The sequence below is a fragment of the Euleptes europaea genome, chromosome 1 (assembly GCF_029931775.1).
Source record: "Euleptes europaea isolate rEulEur1 chromosome 1, rEulEur1.hap1, whole genome shotgun sequence".
Lineage (NCBI taxonomy): Eukaryota > Metazoa > Chordata > Lepidosauria > Squamata > Sphaerodactylidae > Euleptes > Euleptes europaea.
In genome coordinates this window covers 45,443,853-45,464,789 of record NC_079312.1, presented here as the reverse complement: position 1 = coordinate 45,464,789, position 20,937 = coordinate 45,443,853, and the positions used below count along the sequence as shown (strand labels likewise).

At 45.2% G+C, this 20,937-nt stretch overlaps 1 protein-coding gene across 1 annotated transcript in view; it reads right to left on the bottom strand.

Moving 5' to 3' along the window:
* The window catches only part of CHL1 (cell adhesion molecule L1 like), a 216,737-nt gene that overhangs the window by 47,130 nt on the left and 148,670 nt on the right, over nucleotides 1–20,937 (bottom strand). The window contains exons 10-12 of the mRNA XM_056852239.1: nucleotides 11,437–11,568; nucleotides 9,831–9,971; nucleotides 4,898–5,009 (exon numbers count right to left, since the gene is read on the bottom strand). Of these exons, the coding sequence (XP_056708217.1) occupies nucleotides 4,898–5,009; nucleotides 9,831–9,971; nucleotides 11,437–11,568 (385 nt within the window). The remainder of the gene's footprint in view (nucleotides 1–4,897; nucleotides 5,010–9,830; nucleotides 9,972–11,436; nucleotides 11,569–20,937) is intronic.

Sequence of the window (20,937 nt, the reverse complement as noted above, 5' to 3'; positions counted from 1 at the left end):
AGAAGAATTTCCATGCATAATACACTCTTAAGCAGACAAAGACATGTTCAGGGCTGCATGGAAATAAGATGTCTTAAAATTAGAATACAAAGTCAACTTCTTGTAATTTATTAACTTTATTAAATTCATTGTAAGCCATTTTAAGCAAGATACGTGGAGATGTGTGAAAAGACAACTCACAGCCCATTCCTGAGGCATGCCGGTGGGAACGTTCAAAGCCCTTAGGAGGCCGATGAAGGCGTCCGCAGGTGCAGGGGCCCACAACGCTGGTGCCTGGAAGGTGCACACCAGAGTGAGTGGCCCCAGCACCGGCGTGTAGGCCAGGCTGCCAGTCCCCGGCCACCGCCACGGCAGCGCTGGGCCCGGCCACTGCCACAGCCTTGCGTCGGCCTCTGGCCGCCAGCAGAGGCTGCAGCAGTGAGCCGGGAGGCATGCCGGTGCCCCAGGAGGCGTTTCTGGGGTGTATTGGTGCCGGCCAGGGGGCGGGTTGCACAGGGTTTTTTTGCACCGGGGGCGGGTTGCAAGGGTTTTTTTTTGCGCCAGGTAGAGGTTTCGGCACTGCCGAAACCTCCTTAGGAGGCAACGCCACTGGGTTGCCTCCTAAGCCCGGCGCAGGCATTCCTCTCAGGAATGTGCTGTCAAATAACTAAATATTGTAGATAAAGCAGCAGAAAGCAATCAATGTCTCCAAGCTGGAACAAAGAAGATAATTTTCACTGGGGAAATATGTCTGGGTAGGGAGTTGCATAAAGGAAGTAGTGTGATGGGGGCCTTGAGAGGAGTAACAAAAAGGCACTTGGAGAGCTGATGCCCTCAGTAAGCCAAGTATGGATCATGGGTCCATTCCCAATGATGAGACACACAGTAAGTAATCTGAAGTCCATGTTTTATTGCTGGTCAGCCACAGTACAATGGGTGTTGAGGTTGCCCAGAGTTCCCACAGTCTGTCTGCAGGGTAGTTACTGCCACTCCCTGCTGCCTGCATTTGGCCTTGCTTTCTTTCCCTTTCAGCCTAGGGCCACCACCTATGCAGGTCTGCTTCCTTAAGATCCCAACCTAATGACTGGGAATAACCACCTCACCTGTTGTCCCAAACCCCCCCCCCCCGGGTATGTGGCCCCAGTACTACATAAGCCCTAAGGGTGTGCCCTGTCCGCATACCACCACCGCATGTGCAAGCCACCCTTGCCCAGCTGTCAAAACTTCTGGCCAAACTCAGCCCACTGGTCATTCCAATATCCTCCCTCTTTGTTCTTCCAGCCCCTATGTCTGCTGGCCCATCTCCTTAGGTGTTCTTGGCCCCTTTTAGAGGTCCCTGTGCCATATTGGTGCCACAGGTAGCCTGTTCGTTTGTTGAATCAATATTTGATATTTAATAACATTTTGTACATATTTATTTTATCTCTGTATTTATCATATGATCTCAATAAATAGTTTTTCAAAGGAAATGCTACTCCATTAATTTCTAAAATGTGATGTTTTATCTAATAAAATGAAGCAAATATAACTTATTTTCATCAACTAGTAACTCAATGTATCCAAATTGCAAATTTGGATGAGATCCTGCAACCTAAATGTTTTCTATCTCTAAAAAACTCCAATAACCTCATATTTATTAAGGTTACTCATATCTACTATTGTTCCATTAAGATAAACAGGATTACCCTTAAATTTATCCAATATTTTTTGAGAGCACAAACATATAAGATGGGTATTTCCTAACACAGTTCAGATTTATGGAGACCAAGTTACTTTTGAAAAAATACCACTGTTATACAGTGGCAAAAATACTATTGTTCCACATTCCCTCCAGTGAAATTTTCTTTTCCCATCCCACTGGGTTAGAGATATGCAAAGATAAAAATAATTTGTAGCATTCATCAGCTTGATGCTTTCAGCGAGTCCTTGAGTTATAAAGGCCTGTACTCAAGCTTGCTACATTATCACATCATGCATCATTAGATAATGTTATGATCCTTTAACTACATTGGTTGTGTAGACCCACACAATTTTATTTACTTAAGTTTAATTATAAAATTACATTACAGTGACACATGCGATTTTTTTCTTTCTTTCTCACTTTAATTCTATCTGAATTGTTATTAGTTGAAGCTGACTGTGGAGCAGAGGGGAAAGGGTAGGAACTTGGGAGGCAGATGTTTCATATTGTAAAATAATGCTATCAAAATAAATGTCAAATGAATACAATAATTCCATGAAAATCCTGTATACCCATGTGATCTCATATTCTGTCAGTTCATCTGATGCTATGTGATATCTGTGGTCAAGGGTTGAAAACATAGAGCATGCTGGGAACCACTGTGGGGAGAAAAGGAATGCTCCCTGGCCAAACATGACTGTTGGTGAAACCAAGTTCCCCCCTCCCCAGTAGTTCCCATCATCTCTAGGTGTGTGTGCCATGCAATCAGATGCAAACATTGATGTTTCATGGAATTACAGTATTCATTTATCTCTGCAAAAGTGCTAGGGTTGCCAGCTCTGGGTTGGGAAATACCTGGAGATTTTGGGGGTGGAGCCTGAGGAGGGTGGGTTTTGGAGAGGGGTGGGACTTCAATGCCATAGAGTCCAATTGCCAAAGCCACCATTTTCTCCAGGGGAGATCAGTTGTAATAGCAGGAGATCTCTAGCCACCACCTAGAGGTTGGCAACCCAAAAAACTTAAGATTTCCATAAGATAATACCCCCCAAGCCTTTTTCTGGAGACAGTATGATGCACTAAATACTAAGACTGACTGTGTAAATCAAGTTCAGATCCCTGCACAACCATAAAAGCAAATATGGATAGCCTTAGGTAAGTCAGTATTCTTAGGCCTAACTTACCACTGAGGATAGGCTAAAATACTGTTCTCTGCAACAAAGGCATGAGGCAAATATAACAAATAATTAAAACAAGTGGGAAGCCACAAGGAGATGCGTACGAATTCACTCTTTCCTTTTTTTTTCCTTCCTTGAAACACCCACCAGACATCCTACCTTTATCTTCTCCCCATCTTCAGTTTTCTGCCCTTCCATACCCCCGGCACCCTTTGCCCAGGAAAACTATACTCCAGTTGCACAGTGCTGGTTGCCAAGGCAGGCTCAGTTGCTCAGTGGGAAACCAGAAAGGACTTACAAAGGGCACCCATTTTTCCTTGTCTCAACTTCCCCACACTATTTCCTTTTTCCTTCCACATAACAACCCCCATATCATCAACCAACCTTTTATCTGCCACTCCATCTTCAGTTATATTTATTATTTATTTACTTCATTTATACCTCACCTTTCTCCACAATTAGTACTCAAAGCATAGGGTTGCCATCCTCCAGGTGAGGAGAGATCTCCCGCTATTACAACTGATCTTCCAACTGCCAAAGGGGCCATTTTCTCCAGGTGAACTGATCTCTATCAGCTGGAGATCAGTTGTAATAGCGGGAGATCGCCAGCCATCACCTGGAAGTTTAGAGAAATTAGGCACTGGTACTAAATAGACTGGCTGTGTAAAAAATAGTATAAGGCTCTCAAGATATAAACAACGTGTATTGCAAGTAGAAACAATGCAAAACATATTATGCAAACATAAACAAGCTTATCTCTTATCTCTCCACAGGCGCGTGGAGAGATAAGACATTTTGTGAATAATTTCTTTATCAATAAGGTATGTTAGCTTTTTTGTCATGTATAAGGTTTGCTTGCTGTTTTTATTAACTATGTATAACATGTAAAATATGAAGAATAAGACCTAGACATTTATGTTAGATATTGTAAAATTTATTTTCACTTATAGGAACACTAACATTCAAGAAGCTGACGGCTGAAGAAGCTGCCTTTACGGCAGTGAAAGCACTAAGCACATCCGGACGGTGTTTCCATGTTTTCCATTGCTTGGCTGTAGTTCAAAAATATTCTTTCAAAGACAGATGATATGTATATGAGAGTATAACATTCCTTGAGACACCCACTATTGGTGATACCATTGAAGCATCGGAAATAGCTACATTTCTGTTGTTCCATGTCTTGCTCTATTTGTTGTTAGTTTGTAATGATTTCTTGTCATTTTTGTTTATCTTTGCATAATACATTTTGCATTGTTTCTACTTGCAATACACATTGTTTATATCTTGAGAGCCTTGTACTATTTTTTACATCACCTGGAAGTTGGCAACCCTATCCCAACGCCTGCCCTGCTGTACCAAACATTCTCTTCCAGTATGTTCTCCCCTGCTTGCCTGCTGCTCTCTAACCCTTATCCCCTGTGTAGGCAAATCTACCTCAAGGTCCCCACACTGCTGCCTGCCTGCCCAGATGCCTTACCACCAAGAATTATGGAAACGAAACAACAGTAATGAAACAACCTAATAATGAAACAAAAACATATGGAACAAGCCAATAATGAAACAGTCCCTTTTGGAATTAATAAAGAAATGAAACAAACTCCCATACATCTGTCTAGAAGAATCCCTGGGGGGGGGGGGGCGAGCAGAGTTCTTCTAAAAAATAACATTTGCTTTTCATTAATCTAGCTGAATTTCTCCAGAGCGAGAAAAATCTCTTTGCAAACTGAGCTCTGTTGACCTTTGCCTTCCTGAAGGGAGAGGAAAAAGAAACCAGCTCATGGCAATCTTATCATTTCCACTGCAATCAAACAACGTGTGCCCTCATTAACCTTCTACCACTAAAACCGTTTCAGATCTGTAAGATACAAAACATATTCATACTCATTGTACTGTCATCTTATTGACTGTCATTTTAAATGGATAGACAATCTTAAGTCAGTGCAGGTTTTTTTTTAAATGCAACTGGTATCTTTTCCATCATAAATTTAAAAGGATATGTTTTGTAAGTCTGTATTGACCAAACGAAAAGAGATGGAACTAAACATAAGCGAAGCCATCTTACCAAGTCACATCTGGAGCAGGAACAGCAAAAAACTGACAGTGCAGGTAACTCGGATAACCAACAACAGCGACATACTCTTCGCCATCTGGAGTTAGCAATTCTGGTGTAATGTCTGAAAATGCATATAAAGATTGGCACTGATGACGGAACTACACATTTTAGAAAGATCTTTTCTCTCCCATGGCAATCATCAACGGTGGTTATTAGAAAAAATCCAATAAACATGAGTTACACCTATGGCCTGGCTGACACAGTTGTCTACAAGTTGTTCTCTGTCTATAAAGAACACTGAAGTAATGGTCAACCTGTTGCCTTGTTGAAGAGGCTAAAAGAAGAATGTTCTTGTTGCCGTGTCACTGGACACAGGAAGAGCTGGTGCAAAGGTGCATTCTCTTCGTTCCAGTAAGAAATTCCATGAGGGTGGGAGGAATGGTCAATGGCAATTTTGGAAGGAGAAGACACTGCTGAGCGGTAATCAAAGGTGAAGGGGACCTAAGACCTCTGTTAAAGGTCTTTATAGGGGTCTTTGTGAAATGGAAGCAGAGTTCTATGGCATTTGGCTTAGAATCATGGCAGTGTGTAGCTGCTGAATAGGAGCATGCCTATTATATTAGGTGCATTGGAACACAGGCAGGATAATGCTGCTGCAGTTGTCTTGTTTGTGGGCTTCCTAGAGGCACCCGGTTGGCCACTGTGTGAACAGACTGCTGGACTTGATGGACCTTGGTCTGATCCAGTATGGACTTTCTTGTGTTCTTATAAATGGCTGTTAGTGCTCACGGTGGACTGTTAATGTCACAACCAGCACCAAAACAAGGTGCTATGAGTCATTCAGCAGTCTTATCTGCATAAAGGCTATGTTAGCAATTCTCTTCCCCTTTTTGCTGCCCTGTGTTCCCTCTAGAAATGGTTCCTCTTCTCCTTGATGGCCATCAAGCAGCAGGTATCTCAAATGAACCAAATGAACTGCTTTTTCTTGATTAAGATAAACCAATGTCTGTGTTAGCCATTCAGACCCTTGAATAAAAGAATAGAATCATAGAGTTGGAAGGGACCACCAGGGTCATCTACTCCAACCCCCTGCACAATGCAGGAAATTCCAAACTACCTCCCCCACACACCCCCAGTGACCCCTACTCCATGCCCAGAAGATGGCCAAGATGCCCTCCCTCTCATGAACTGAGGCTGGATTGGGATATACAGGTTGAGTATCCCTTATCCAAAATGCTTGGGACCAGAAGTGTTTCTTATTTTGGATTTTTTTTCCAGATTTTGGAATATTTGCATATATATATAATGAGATATCTCGGGGACGAGTCCCAAGTCTAAACACAACATTCATTGATGTTTTCTATACACCGTATACACATAGCCTGAAGGTAATTTTATACAACATTTTAAATAACTTTATGCATGTGGGGCATCGTGGGAAACCTGTCATTGGCATGACCAGACTGCACACATTCCATTTTATTACCTGTTGAGGGTGCTCAAAGTTTTGGATCATTTTGGATATTTAATTTTCGGATAAGGGATACTCAACCTGTACACCAAAAATAAGCAAGTCAACAGACACAAAGGAATTGGATGGAGCCACATGGTCAGAGGAAACTGTACTCAGTGTTCCACACGTCCTAGAATAGATGACAGCACTGCTGCTGAATTCATGTGAACCACTGCTAAAAATCTTGATGAACATATTGTCGGAATTTAATGAAAATCCAACCCAAATCATGTTATGCTCCAAATCCAGATATAATTATTTCTGACACTCAAGACTGGCTGGAAACTTTCTGACTTGACAGTTTGGATCACATGGTTTTGGAGTAGGGCTGTTGATTCGGTTTGGCCAGAACTGAAAAACAGCCGAATTTCCCCTGATTCGGTGGTTTTTAGTTCGGGACGAACTGAACTCAAAAATGGAGGGCAACCGGGGGAGCCGAATTCAGCGAGTTCGGGAGTTCATGAATTAATCCGGCCAATTTGGGGCATCAGTAAGCAGCATAACCGTCAGTAAGCAGCATTCTCCTTCCCCGGCCAATCGGTGGCCAAGCTGGGTCTTCTTCTGGCCAATCAGTCAGGATTGAGTACTGGAGGAATCAGCTGATGTGCGGCCCGGCCGGGGAGAGAGAAAGAGAGAGCGAAATCCTCGTGTGTGTGTGTGGGGGGGGTGCTTGTGCACATTCGCTCCTTTCTGCGGCTGCAGGGGGCATATTTTTTGGGGTACAGACACAAAACTTTCAGCAGAGATTCAGACAAGCCTTCTAAAGAGACTACCCAAGTTTTGTAAACATTGGGTCAGGGGGTCCCGAGATATGGGCTCCCCCCTTTTTTCTTTCCATGGCGGCAGGGGGCGCATTTTTGGGGGTACAAAACCCAAACTTTGAGTGGAGCTTCAGATGAGCCTTCTTAAGATACCCCCCAAGTTTTGTAAACATTGGGTCAGGGGGTCTCGAGATATGTGCTCCACCCCTTTTCCCTTCCCCCCTTTTCCATTTACGTGGCTGCAGGGGGTGCTTTTTTGGGGATACAGCCCCCAAACTTTCAGCATAGCTTCAGACAATCTTTCTTAAGATACCACTCAAGTTTTGTAAAGATGAGTTAAGTGGGGGCACAAATATTGGCTCCCCCCTTTTCTCTTTCCGTGGCTACAGGGGGTGCATTTTTGGGGGTGCAGATCCCAAACTTTGAGCAGAGCTTCAGACAAGCCTTCTCAAGAGACCACCCAAGTTTTGTAAATATTGGGTCAGGGGGTCCCGAGATATGGGCTTTCCCCTTTCCCCTTTTCCCTATTGGAATGAATGGATCAGCTGATCCTGTGCATCTCCAGAGCAAAACGTTCCGTGCCTAATTGGAACCGTCTTGGATTACAAGTCCTCCCCAGCCCCTCCTGATGGAACAGAAGACAGCCACAGAAAGACCCCTTTGGGGGCTTTAATCTATAATTTTTCTCCTGTGTGTGTGTGGGGGGGGGAAGCAGAGTCTGTGTGTGTGTGGGGAGGGAGCAGTTTCTGTGGGTGGGGGGGTAGCCAAAGGGGGCTTTTGCCAGTTCTGCCTGGGGGTGTGTTCCCCCTCGAGTCTCTCTCTCCCTGGTTTGAGGGGGGAGGTTTCAGTTGTGTGTCTTCAGGTTTCCCTCATTCATAAGAGCGGTTAGGTCTATTTGGATGCTTGCTCAAAACTGGTTTTCAAATGGTGACTTAAAGAATGCATTTGGAGTCCCATGCAAAAGGGGAAATTCCACCTCTCCTGCTCATTATGCATAGCTAGCTGCCTCTGTCTCTTTCCATGGTTTGCAAACTCCCAGGTGTCAGGTGTTGCTTTGCACAGTTGCAAAGGTGTTGCTTACAAGGTTGTATTGCTTTGCAGTGGTGTTGCAATGCTTTGTGCGTGGGCGGCAAGCTCTGCTCAGACATGCACATTAAGGGTGGGAGGACCCCTTTCGGGGCCCATATCTCAGCCCCCCCCCCGACCCAATCTTTACAAAACTTGGGAGGTCTTTCAAGAAACGTCCTTTGAAGCTCCGCTGAAAGTTTGAGACGTCTACCCCAAGAAATGCCCCCCCCCAGAGCCGCGGAAAGGCGCGGTTGTGTTTTTAATGGCTTTATTCGGCCGAATTTTTTTCCCGAACTTTGAATTCCCGCCGAATTGCACGGACCCGAAGCGGGGGAGTTCGGACTTCGGCATATCCCGAATCTAAACGGGCCGAATTCAGCCGAATCCGAACTATACCCAATTTTTTAAAATTCAACAGCCCTATTTTGGAGTTCTCTGATCAGTACTCCTAATGTGTCTTTTGGTCTTCAGAAAGGCTCTGGGGACTGGGGCCACAGTATTGGGGAAGGGGGTGAGCTTAACCTTTCTTGCTCCTTATGCCATTCCTCCCTGTTAAAAAATGTTTTATTAATAGCAGTACCAAGTGGGAAGGAAAGAGTACCCAGATCACGACTGTTTCTGCTCCTACTGGAGCAAAAAGCAGCCTGGAACACTTTTTTGATAGGGGAAAAAAGCATGGGAAGGTAAAGCAAGATGTCGCATTTCTGTAGGCAGTGGGAAGTTATAGGGGTAATGAAGGGAAAGAGAGATGTCCTCCACAAAGAAGACGTACAGAATCTACTTGTCAAACACAGTTGCCTTGACTGGTTCTCAAGTGCTCAGCACTTTCACTTTCTGCCAATCATTGCATCATCTCGGTGGTTCTAGGAAGGTTTTCTGAATACTGGACTGATTTCTTGATATTAAAGAACTTGACCTTTTAACATTCCATTCCTGAGATTCGTGCCGAATCTCTTTAGGAGGCGGTGTGACCTCCCCCGCCAGCGTAAATGTGTGTAATCACGTGATTATATGCACTTATGCTGGCGGGGAAGGGAGTTCTGCCAGCGCCCAAGCACCGTGGAGCTGCACCGCCCTCACCACCGGTGTGGCCTCTCCATGGCAGAGGCCACGGCATACAATGACTGCACTGACATAGGGGGCGTTCCTGGCATGGGGCAGGGGGAGGAGCCACCGGTTAGGTGGCTTCCTGTCTCCATTTGCGCCAGTATGCCGGCGCCAGGTGCAGCGTTGCTGCACCTGCTTTTTAGCAGGTACAGCCTTGCTGTTTTCAATAGGGTGAAAGGCCCCATTTAAACAAAAAAAGCCGTGAGACAGCTTTTTTTTTTTGCGGAATACACGAAACAACTTAGGAGGAGGCAAGGCTGCGCCTCTTCCCCACCATCCGCATACGCCATCAGCGCAGGAATGGGCTGTTAGTATCAGAAGAAGCAAATACAAATTAAAGCTTTGTTTTTCACTTGCCTGATACTTTACAGTATAATATGCTCTTCTACCTCTGGGTCCAGTTGTGCCATTTCACCTGGCCTTTTTTTTTTTTTTGGCAACAACAACTTACCTAGGACATCCACATTGCTTTTGACAAGCAACAACAACTTACCTAGGACATCCACATTAGCTGTGGCAAGGATGGTCCCATGCTTGTTGGTGGCTTCACACTGGTACACTGCACTGTCTTGTAGCTGTAGTTGGGTAATACTGATCTCCCTTGTTGTAATAATACCCCTGCTGGGTTTCATATCTGTAAATGTCAAAAAACATGTTGACAGGCTAAGAAATTGCTTGTATAAATTCCTTACATTTCTAATCTGAGCTCCAAGAGAGAGAGAAAAAACCTTCCTTGTTAGCAACACATCATAATTTAAAAGGCAAAACATAGTTGTGCTTCGAACACTCCCGTTAATTCATCCTGACAGCATCAAGAAAGGTCTCTTAAATCTTTGAATCTCCATGACTAAATTTCACTCTATTTTCCCTAGCAACATCCCCCACCTCTTACAAATGATAACCTTCTGAATGGTAGAATTAGCCAGTATGGTAGTACTGCATATTGTAGAACCCTCCTTAAATGGAGGTCATTGGTTGTGTGTTCTTTGTATCAGTGCTCTGAAGTATGGTGAGTGTCCCTAGTCTGCTGTCTAGAACAGGAAGAACCATATGACACCTGTTCATAAGATTGCCAACTCTAATATGGGAAAATCCTTGAGATTTGGGAGTGATGCCTGGGGAGGAAGACAGTGTTACAGATACCGTAGACTGCCAAAAATACAAGTAAGTGGGTTCTAAATCAAATCAAGCCTGAACTCTCCCTAGAAGCTAAAATGACTAAACTGAGGCTATCATACTTTGGCCACATTATGAGAGGACAAGATCAGTTTTGGGCACTGCAATTTAAGAAGGATGTAGACAAGCGGAAGTGTGTCCAGAGGAGGGCAACAAAGATGGTGAGGGGTCTGCAGACCAAGTCCAATGAGGAAAGGTTGAAGGAACTGCGTATGTTTAGCTGAAGAGGAGAAGACTGAGAGGTGATATGATAACCATCTTCAAGTATTTGAAGGGCTGTCATATAGAGGATGGTGCCAAGTTGTTTTCTGTTACCCCAGAAGATTGGACCAGAATCAACCCAAAAAAATTGTTACAATATCTACATTGTATCTCTATGGAGGCGCGGGGTGAACTTTCCCACTGTTTACGGCCCATCTCCTCCATTGAGATGCATTGCGAAGATCACACTAAAGAATCTGAACCCAGCCAGCTTTTCAATGGAGAAGGATGGGGCAACCCCTTCCAGACCCCATAACTCTGGACCCCCTTACCCAATCTTAACCAAACTTGGGGGTTCTTGCAAGGAGAGTCCCTTCTAGTTATCCTGAAAATTTGGGACATCTACCTGCAAAAATGCCCTCCAGGAGCTGCAGAAAGACATTGTTAAAAAAGCCAGATTTTTATCTGGGTTTTTTGGGAATGGCAAATTTGGCTTTGGCAAACTCCCGGATTTTGCGGACTTGGTAAACCCGAACCAGAAATTTCCTGAAATGGCATTTTCCCGGTATTTTTTCTGTTCACTTTTTACTGAATGCACAACCCTACATTGGTTGATTCACTTTTAAAAGGAAGCATCAGAATAATTTTCTCCCTTTGCATGTATTTATTTAGTGCTTTCATACTGTATGTTTGATATTGTACATTTGCATCCTTATGCTTACCACCAAGAGGCCAACCATTCCGTTTCCACTTTATAGTTGGCTCAGGATTTCCGATAGCTTTACACAACAATACAAGATTTTCACCGATACCAAAAACTCCACTTTGTGGTTTCTCTACCCACGAAGGTGGCTCTGTTGAGAGAGAGAGAAAATCAGCTACAAGTGAGAAACAAGTGTGTAGTAATATTACTGTAATTACATTTTATTTGAAAAAGCCACTAAAATTAAAAGATACTTAGAAAAAAGTTCATTCCCTGCCTGTAGTCTCATAAAAATGACCAACACAATGGAAAAACCCAGGGTGGAACCTATTGGTTTTTCCATTAAAGGAAGACCCACTTAAGTTAGAGGAAGGCTACTTAGAGAATGGTTGGATTCGCCCCAGAAAGACAGCCAAGAGGAATGGAAGGAATAAATAAAAAGAAATATTAAAGAATGAATCCTGAACCAAGAGTAATGACCACTAGAGATGCTATTTGCCTAATAATGGCAAGCAGACCCCCTGCACACACTCCCTGACCACCTCACTCACTCAGTGGAGCAACAGGGGGAGAGTGGAGGGGAGGAACAATGTCATTGCATCAAGTGACTCTCTAGGAATTCCCCAGTCTCCATGGTTTTTATCTAGAGCATCACTCAATGTGGTGACATCACTTCCAGGTCTTCACCCAGAAGAGATGGCTGTCCTCCCCATGCCCCACCCCCAAACTTGCCAGGTCTAGCAATCCTAATGACAAGTATTTATTGAAGAAGATTAAGTGATGAACAACATTGTTAAAAGAAGAAAGAGGAAAACACAGATATTAAGATGAAGAAAGTTCAGGAGCTAGACCAAATAACTACTGGGGGCGGGGACCATGCCCATCTCCAAAACTGCTTGTATTTTTGCAAGTATCCCTGTTGAATACTCAAGAATCTTTTGCAGGGATTTATGAGTTTCAATGCAATTCTTGAAAAATGTGTACATGCACACGCACAGATGTGTCTTCTCCTTATCAGTTCCCTTTTCCCCAAGCCACAAACCTTGCTTTTCCAAAGTAAGAGGAGTAATCTGCCATAGAAGATGAACCTGTAAGCACAGCTGCCTGTCATAACTGTAAATAACACTAGTGAGAGCCAGTGTGGTGTAGTGAATAGAGTGGTGGACCTGGGTTCATCTCCCCACTTCTACCATGGAAGCTCAGAAGGTGACCTTGGGCCCATCACAAACTCTCAGTCTGGACTACCTCCCAGGGTTGTTGTTGTGTGAGAATGGAGGAGGGGAGAACAATGTTCTAAGCCACATTGAGTCCCAGCTGGAGAGAAAAAGTAAGGTATACATAAATGCATGTGTGCATTCATGCAAAGACAGTGCACTACCCAATCCACCAAAGCATGATAACGTCCCTGGAGATGCTAGGAATTATTAGGAAAGGGACTGAAAATAAAACAGCCAGTATTGTAATGCCCTTGCATAGATCCATGGAGCAGCCTCATTTGCAATACTGTGTGCATTTTTGGTCACTGTATCTCAAAAGGGCATCACAGAGCTGGAAAAGGTATGAAAGAAGGCAACCAAGGTGATTAAGAGGTTGGAGCATCTTTCCTATGAAGAAAAGCTGAAGAGACTGTGACTTCTGTGTTATGGAAAGAGACAACCTGGGGGTGGGGACATGACAGAGGTTTATAAAATTATGCATAGAGTGGAGAGAATGGACAAAGAGAGCTGTTTCTCCTCCCAAAATACTAGAACTCGGGAGCATCCAGTGAAGCTGGCAGGCAGTAGATTCCGGATGGACAAAAAAATGATTAAAATATGAAAGTTGCTGCTGGAGGATGAAGTGATATAGGCATAAAAAGGTAAAGGTCCCCTGTGCAAGCACCGGGTCATTCCTGACCCATGGGGTGATGTCACATCCCGACGTTTCCAAGGCAGACTTTGTTTGCGGGGTAGTTTGCCAGTGCCTTCCCCAGTCATCTTCCCTTTACCCCCAGTAAGCTAGGTACTCATTTCACCAACCTTGAAGAATGGAAGGCTGAGTCAACCTCGAGCCGGCTACCTGAAACCGATTTCCGTCGGGATCAAACTCAGGTCGTGAGCAGAGCTTTTGACTGCAGCACTGCAGCTTAACACTCTGCGCCACGGGGCTCCTCGATAAAGGCATAGAGGGCTTTAAAAGGGAATCAGACAGATTTCGTGATCTATCAGCGGCTACTAGCCTTGGTGACTAAAGGCAATCACCACATACAGAGACAGTAAACCACTGAATATCAATGCTAGGAGGCAACATCAGAGGAAGGCCTTGGCATCCATGTCCTGTTGTTGGCCCCTCATTGTAATTGGCTGGCCACAGGATGCTGGACCATTGGTCTGATCCAGCAGGGCTTTTCTTATGTTCTTATGTTCTCTCAAATTGAACAGAAAGGCCAAGAAAATCAGAATTTCCATTTATTCCAGCAATCCAATAAATTCTTAGTATGAGTGAACTGCAGCTGCCTCAGGGAATGTCCTGTTCTTTTAATAGACTCTTGTGTCTGTTAAGTCCATCAAGTCGCTTCCGACTCATGGCGACCCTATGTATGAAAGTCCTCCAAAATGTCCTATCTTTGACAACCTTGCTCAGATCTTGCAAATTGAGGGCTGTGGCTTCCTTTATTGAGTCCGTCCATCTCTTGTTGGGTCTTCCTCTTTTCCTGCTGCCCTCAACTTTTCCTAGCATGACTATCTTTTTCAGTGACTCTTGTCGTCTCATGATGTGACCAAAATACAACAGCCTCAGTTTAGTCATTTTAGCTTCTAGGGTCAGTTCAGGCTTGATTTGATCTATAACCCACTGATTAGTTTTTTTTTTTTGGCAGTCCACGGTATCCGTAACACTCTCCTTCGACACCACAATTTAAAGGAATCTATTTATAGATGCTTACCATGTGGTAATGGTGTGATGAAGTAAGTAACATCACTGGGTAAATAACATCCCATTAAGCCTCTGTTAAAGGGACACTTTTCTCAAAGTTGCTGGAAACACGGATGCTCACGTACAAGTACATCCAAAATGCTTCTTGTTGTAAATTACTAACCAATAATCAATATGGGTATAAAGGGGTTGCTCAACTCAGCAGAAATGGACATTGCACGAAAGTTCAGTTCAACTTGAGAGAGAACAGTATTCATGAGGACAATAGGCAGCTTTGCAAATTATTGAAGCCAGTGCCAAAGAATTTGGAAGCCTCACGGAAAGATTACATTAAAAAGAGTAGAAAGAACAATGGAGTATATAAGGAGAAGTCAAGAGGAAGAGATTGCAATGTCAAATATAATGAAGAGACTTCAAAATTAAAAAAAAAAAAACATACACCATCGAGACAGGTAAATGTAGCCTGTGCGGATAAATAGGGAGAGCTGATAACAGTATACATGCAGTGATGCTTTTACAACATTTTGCCAGCAGATGGCAAAGTCAGACAATTTCAGAAGCAAAGAAACTGGACTATGAAAGCCAGTGTTTTACATAAAAAGTGGCTGCTTCGTTTTCAGTGTGGGTTTTACCACATCAAACACCACATGAGAAATCCTATTATTCACACTTCAAGTACAAAAGGCAAAATTTGCAACTACATTGGAACGACTGCCATGTGTAGGCCGATATTGGAAGTGGTCTTCAAGTTTCTAATTCTGGGCCTCCTGAACACAGAGACAATAAGAGTTGGGGGGTGGGGTGGCACAGTCTCCCACAAACTTATTTGTGCACATTTGCAACTCAGTAGCCTTAACCTGCAATCCAATTAGTGGATTAGTTGAACTTGAATTCTCAAATGGGGCATCCAACAGATAAGGTTGCCAGGTCCCCCCCATCCTCCGGTGGGAGGTTTTTGGGGCAGAGGTGAGGCAAAGATCGCGCACAGCCGCACGGCTGCACAGATGCATTCACATCAGTCCGGTTTACACCCAGAAGTGTCGCATCGCAAACTGGGAGTTTGAGTGGTAAAAGGCCCAATGCGATGTGGCACCAGGTGTAAACCGGAAGTGATGTGCCAGAGCAGGCAGGCGCGCATGCACGCATTGCTTCCTGGCCCTCAGGTAGTTGGCGGGCAGCCAGGTGGATTGACAGGGGTTTGCCTGCCACCATCTGGCACTTGGCAACACTACCAACTCCCTCTCCCGACAAAGAAAAACAGTGGTCTCAACCCTCCCATTAGGAGCATTAACAAACTAGGGCATGACCCATTGGTAAATCCCTCAGTCCTTGAAAGTGGATGAGATCTGAATATGAGACCAGAAAATAGACCGGGTGGGTGGGGGGATCTAATTCTGATATCATAGGATTACACCTCATCTGAATATTTTTTCGGTAAAATATTTAATCTTCCTTCAATATTAATTGAAACAATAATGATAATAATAATATTTTTTTAAAAAACAGAAGAATTTCCGCAATATCCGCCAAGTATAGGGCAAGCGGCAATGACTCTAAGAAACAGGAAGGCCAGTTTAGGTTAAATGTCACAACAATTTTTTGTGGACAAGAAAAGTAATGAAATCAAGGGAGTCTGTTTGCTTAAAAGGCTTTGGAATCCCATTCCTTAGACGCTTTCAAGAACTGATAGACATCTTTTGTAGAGGACAGTCTCCTGAATTAGGAATGATCAAGTAGTTATTTATTAACCCATTTTTAATCTTCCCAAAATAGCTAAATTCTACTTCAGAGAGATGCTTCTTCTTTTTCATTATTCTAGGAGTCTATGGTTTTGGATAGTTTCATGTTGGCTGCTTGGTATAAGACCAAAGGAAGATTTGGCTTAAAATATAATATACTTAAATCCTTTTTTTTGGGGGGGGGGAAGCAGTGTTAAGAAACACTCCATAATTTTAAATCTCAAGCCTCTTTTTAAGGCAGCTCAAGGGTATAAAAATATAAGAGGATTAATCTTAAGAGCAGTGAGAGTTCTTAGCTCCTCTGAAAGATAGGAAGCTTCCCTTTAACTATTACCTTGTCTTGTATATCTACACAAGGTCCAGGCACTAATAGGGTTTTTACTACATGAAAGGCACACTCCTATTGATTTCAGGAGGACTAAACCACCAGGAGCTAAAAAAAAACACCATTCCAGCTTAGTCAGAGTCAAGCTTTCCGCCAAGCTTCCTTAACCTTCCACATGGTGGTGTCAGAGCCACTGAAGTCATCCTTCAGGGTTGATTGCTTGGCAAGGGCAACTGTGCAGAGACACATCTGTAAGAGTACATAGGGGGGGAAACAACGTTTCAGTGCCAACTCATGATTGCTAAAATGTGGTACTCCTAGGCTGGGCTCTGCATAGTGTGTGAAATGGCCCACAGTGTGTCATATAAACTTAAAAGGAAGGTGACTTAAGAGAGACACATCTCTCTCCCCCCCCCCCCGGTTCTCCAAAAGAAGAGTTAAACTCCGTGAGTCTCAAAACAGTCTCAAACTTAAAGTGGGCAGTGGTTTTACCCCCAAACAGTTGCCAAGACAAAAGCAAGCTCCTCCATCAGTAGAGTAGATCGGTGTTAGGGCCAAACTACGTATGGCTGAATCCTCAGATGGGTAATTCATCTGCAGCGTTTCCACAGTGGCAGGAGGATATGAATTAGGATTGCAGGTCTGGGAAAATGGGGTTTAACACTTCCCCTATATCTAGGGTTGCCAACTCCTGCTATTACAATTGATCTCCAGATGACCAAGATCAATTCCCCTGGACACAATGGCTGCTTTGGAGGGTGGACTCTATGGCAGGTACCCTGCTGAGATCCCTCCCCTTCCCAAACCCTATCCTCCACAGGATCTACCCCAAAATCTCCAGGTATTTCCCAACCCAGAGCTGGCAACCCTACCTATATTATTCCTCCAGCTGGATATATTCCTCTACCTGCTATAAGGCTTGGTGAGAGAAAACACAGGTACAGCAGGATAGTTACATTTTCTCCTTCTAGGGAAAACAAACCCTCTCCACAGCTTTCCAACTGGTTAAACTGCAATGAGTAAAAGAGGCAACTCCTTTCCCACATGCTGCTCCAATCCATGACCCTAATCCTCCCCTAGCCTGGCTAGGTGTTGCTGTTAAATTATACCTTTGGGGATCCATGACTAAGGTCTAATTTAACAGAATCACACTTAGTTTGGGTTTTAGTGTGTTCATGAGAGGCCAGGAGCCAGAGGGATAATCTACTACCCATTACCCAAACTGGCTCAGTATTCCTAGCCTGGCTAAGTGATCTAAGGTTGACGATAAGAAAACCATGAGGTTCCACTCTCAAAGGCATATAAATTATGTTGTGGACTTGCCCTGCTCCATGGAGGACATCATCCCTGTGTCTTTAGTTGTTTTTTTAGGAAGGAGATTTGCAACAGGTTAAGTTTTTTTCCTGCCATTCTACAGCAACACCAGGCAAAGACTGGCCATTTCCACACAGGTTATCTGCCCTGTGTTGGTGCTGTTGGGGAGTGTTCCGCCCCCCCCCCCATATTATCTACAGCAGTGATGGCGAACGTTTTAGAGACCGAATGCCCAAACTGCAACCCAAAACCCACTTATTTACTGCCAAGTGCCAACACGTCAATTTAAACACGGCAATTTAAGCCAACATGGCTTAAAGCATCTACCGCAGGGGTGGGGAACCTTTTTCCTGCAAAGGGCCATTTGCATATTTATAGCATAATTCGGGGGCCATACCAGGTGTAGCTCTCCCTGCGGCGGGGGGGGGGAGATGCTAGGGTTGCCAGGTCTCCAGCCACCACCTGGAAGTTGTCAACCCTAGTAGAGGAAGGGAGAGGGGAGGGATGGAGAAAGGAAGGAACTGGGAAAGCAAAGAGAACAAAAGAAGGAACGAAGGAAGGAAGGAAGGAAGGAAGGGGGAGGGACGGAGAAAGAAAGAAAGAAAGAAAGAAAGAAAGAAAGAAAGAAAGAAAGAAAGAAAGAAAGAAAGAAAGAAAGAAAGAAAGAAAGAAAGAAAGAAAGAAAAAGAAAGAAAGAGGAACTGGGAAAGGAAAGAGAAGAGAAGGAAGGAACTGGGGAAGAAAGGATGAAAGGAAGGAAGAAAGAGTGGGGGAAGGGACAGAGAGAAAGAAAGAGGAAGGAAGGAACTGGGAAAGGACAGAGAAGGAAGGAACTGGGGAAGAAAGGATGAAAGGGAGGAAGGAAGAAAGGAGAGGGGGAGGGGAGAAAGAATGGCCGGAGGGAGATGGCAGGCCCTTCTCTGGCCGACATGAGGCTGTTGAGGGGCCGCCTAGCCCTCCTTGAGCGCCCTGAGGAGGAGGAGACGGCGGGCAAAAACCGCCGGGGAGAGGAGGCTGAGGAGGAGGACGATGGCGGCGGCTGTGGCCTGGAGCTGGTCTTTTGGGAGACGCCTGAGGGGGACGAGGAGGAAGGCGGGGAGGAGCTGCTGCTAGAGCCTGGAGGAGGAGGCCCGGCCTCCTTGCCGCTGGCCTCCCCACCGCCTGTCAGCTGTTGGGGGGGCGGTGGGGAGGCCAGCGGCAAGAGGAAGAAGCCAGCCACGTGCGGCCGAGGCATGAAGCCTTCAGCCCTGCTGATGCGCGAGCGCACGCAGGTGGGGGGAGAAAGGTGGTGTGTTGGGCGCTCTTCCCTGCCAGCCCCCCTCAAAACCCCCCACCAGTGGCAGCGGCACTGAGACCAGCCCGGGGGGATGACAGCAGGGGTGGCGAGGCCAGAGGCAACAACGCCGGGGCTCCAGGTTCCAGCAGCAGTTCCTCCTCACTGCCTTCCTCCTCCTCGTCCCCCTCAGGCGGCTCCCAAAAGTCCAGCTCCAGGCCGCCGCCGCTGCTGTCAGAAGGAGTCTTCGGCCAGGAGAGTGCCGCCTAGCCCCTCGCCCCCGGCCCGGCTCCCCTGGCCCTGCCCCCAGGAGAGGGCCCCCGCCCCTTCTATTGTGCCCGGCCCGGCCTCTGGAGGGAGGCGTTGGAGAGGGCGCCTTTTCCGAAGGGAGCGCAGCATGGCCGTCATGCAGAAAGGCTCCGGCTGCTGCAAGCGGAGGAGCGCCCCACCCGCCCCGTCCATGGTGACGGCCCCCTGCGCGTGCCCACAGAGAGGGCTCCGCGTGCCCAATCCAGCACGCGTGCCATGCGTTCGCCTACAGCATCATGATGCATTTGTGCACCGCCTAGGGGGTTCTTTTTTTCCCTCTCTCCAAATTTTCTCAATCTTGCTTTACTGAGATATTTTAGAAAAGATCCCAGTAAAACCTGGATGGTTGCTGTGTGTGTGTGTTGGGAAAATTAGGATTTTCCTGCCCATGTGGTAGCCATTTCCCCAGACACTCTCCCCATGGAGACCATTTCCTGCTATTGTGGGGGTTGGTTGTTGTTATTTTAAATCTGCAACATTATGTGACTATAACATTATAACAATATGTATAACACGTTCTCCAAATTCCCAGCTTAAAAAAAAGGCTGTAGCCCCTTCTGTTGTCAGTGGAGGGCGCTAGAGGAGTACTTTGAAAAATGGATGAAGAGGAAGAAGAGCTGGTTTTTATATGCCGACTTTCTCTGTCACTTAAGGGAGACTCAAACCGGCTTACAATCACCTTCCTTCCCCTCCCCACAACAGACACCCTGTGAGGTAGGTGGGGTTGAGAATGACTTGCCCAAGGTCACCCAGCTGGCTTCGTGTGTAGGAGTGGGGAAACAAATCCAGTTCACCAGATTAGCCTCCGCCGCTCATGTGGAGGAGTGGGGAATCAAACCCGGTTCTCCAGATCAGACTCCACCGCTCCAAACCACCATTCTTAACCACTGCACCACACTGGCTCTCGCCAGCTGGGAATTCATAGAATCTGTGCACATATTGTTATAGTGTTATAGCAATATAACAACATCCAGGTGCTATTAAAAAAACCCACTGAAAATGCCTGGAGGAGGGGGATGACCACTGCTGGCAGTCTGGGGCAGGGAAATGGGGGGGGGGCTGCCATGAGGAAAGTTTGGTTGCTGTTGTGCTTTATAAACAGCTGTCCCAGCAATATGGATTTCACACAAGCTCGTCCCCATATGGAAATCCCCCTTGTTGCTGTCTATTAAATCTAGAAACCCTTGTTTGCTTTATTTTACTCCCTTGCTGTTCTCAGCTTCCTGTATCCTTGGCTCAGGAAATCATCAGCCAGTCTCCCTCGTCTTTGGCATATCAAGTGGAAAGCAAACAGACACTTTCCTCTCAAGGAGGCTTGCAAAGAAAAGATTCTCAGTTCTGTATCTATCCTAGAAATGCATGTTCCTTTTCTTCGATTTCCTCCTCTATTCCAGTGATCAAAGAGATCCTGCTTCCAATTCCTACTTAGTCATGAATGCTCTGGGCGAGCCGTATTCTTCTATTCTGTAAAAATTAGAATATTAATGTTATAAGGATGAAAATTTTGTACTTTGCACACCATGAACTGCCCTATAAAATGTTCAGCGATGACAAAATCATGTCATCTGAATGCTTAAAAGCACAAATAATCTGGTTCCCACTGTGTTACTAGAGATCCTCTCTTCAGGACTGAAGTATGCATTACAC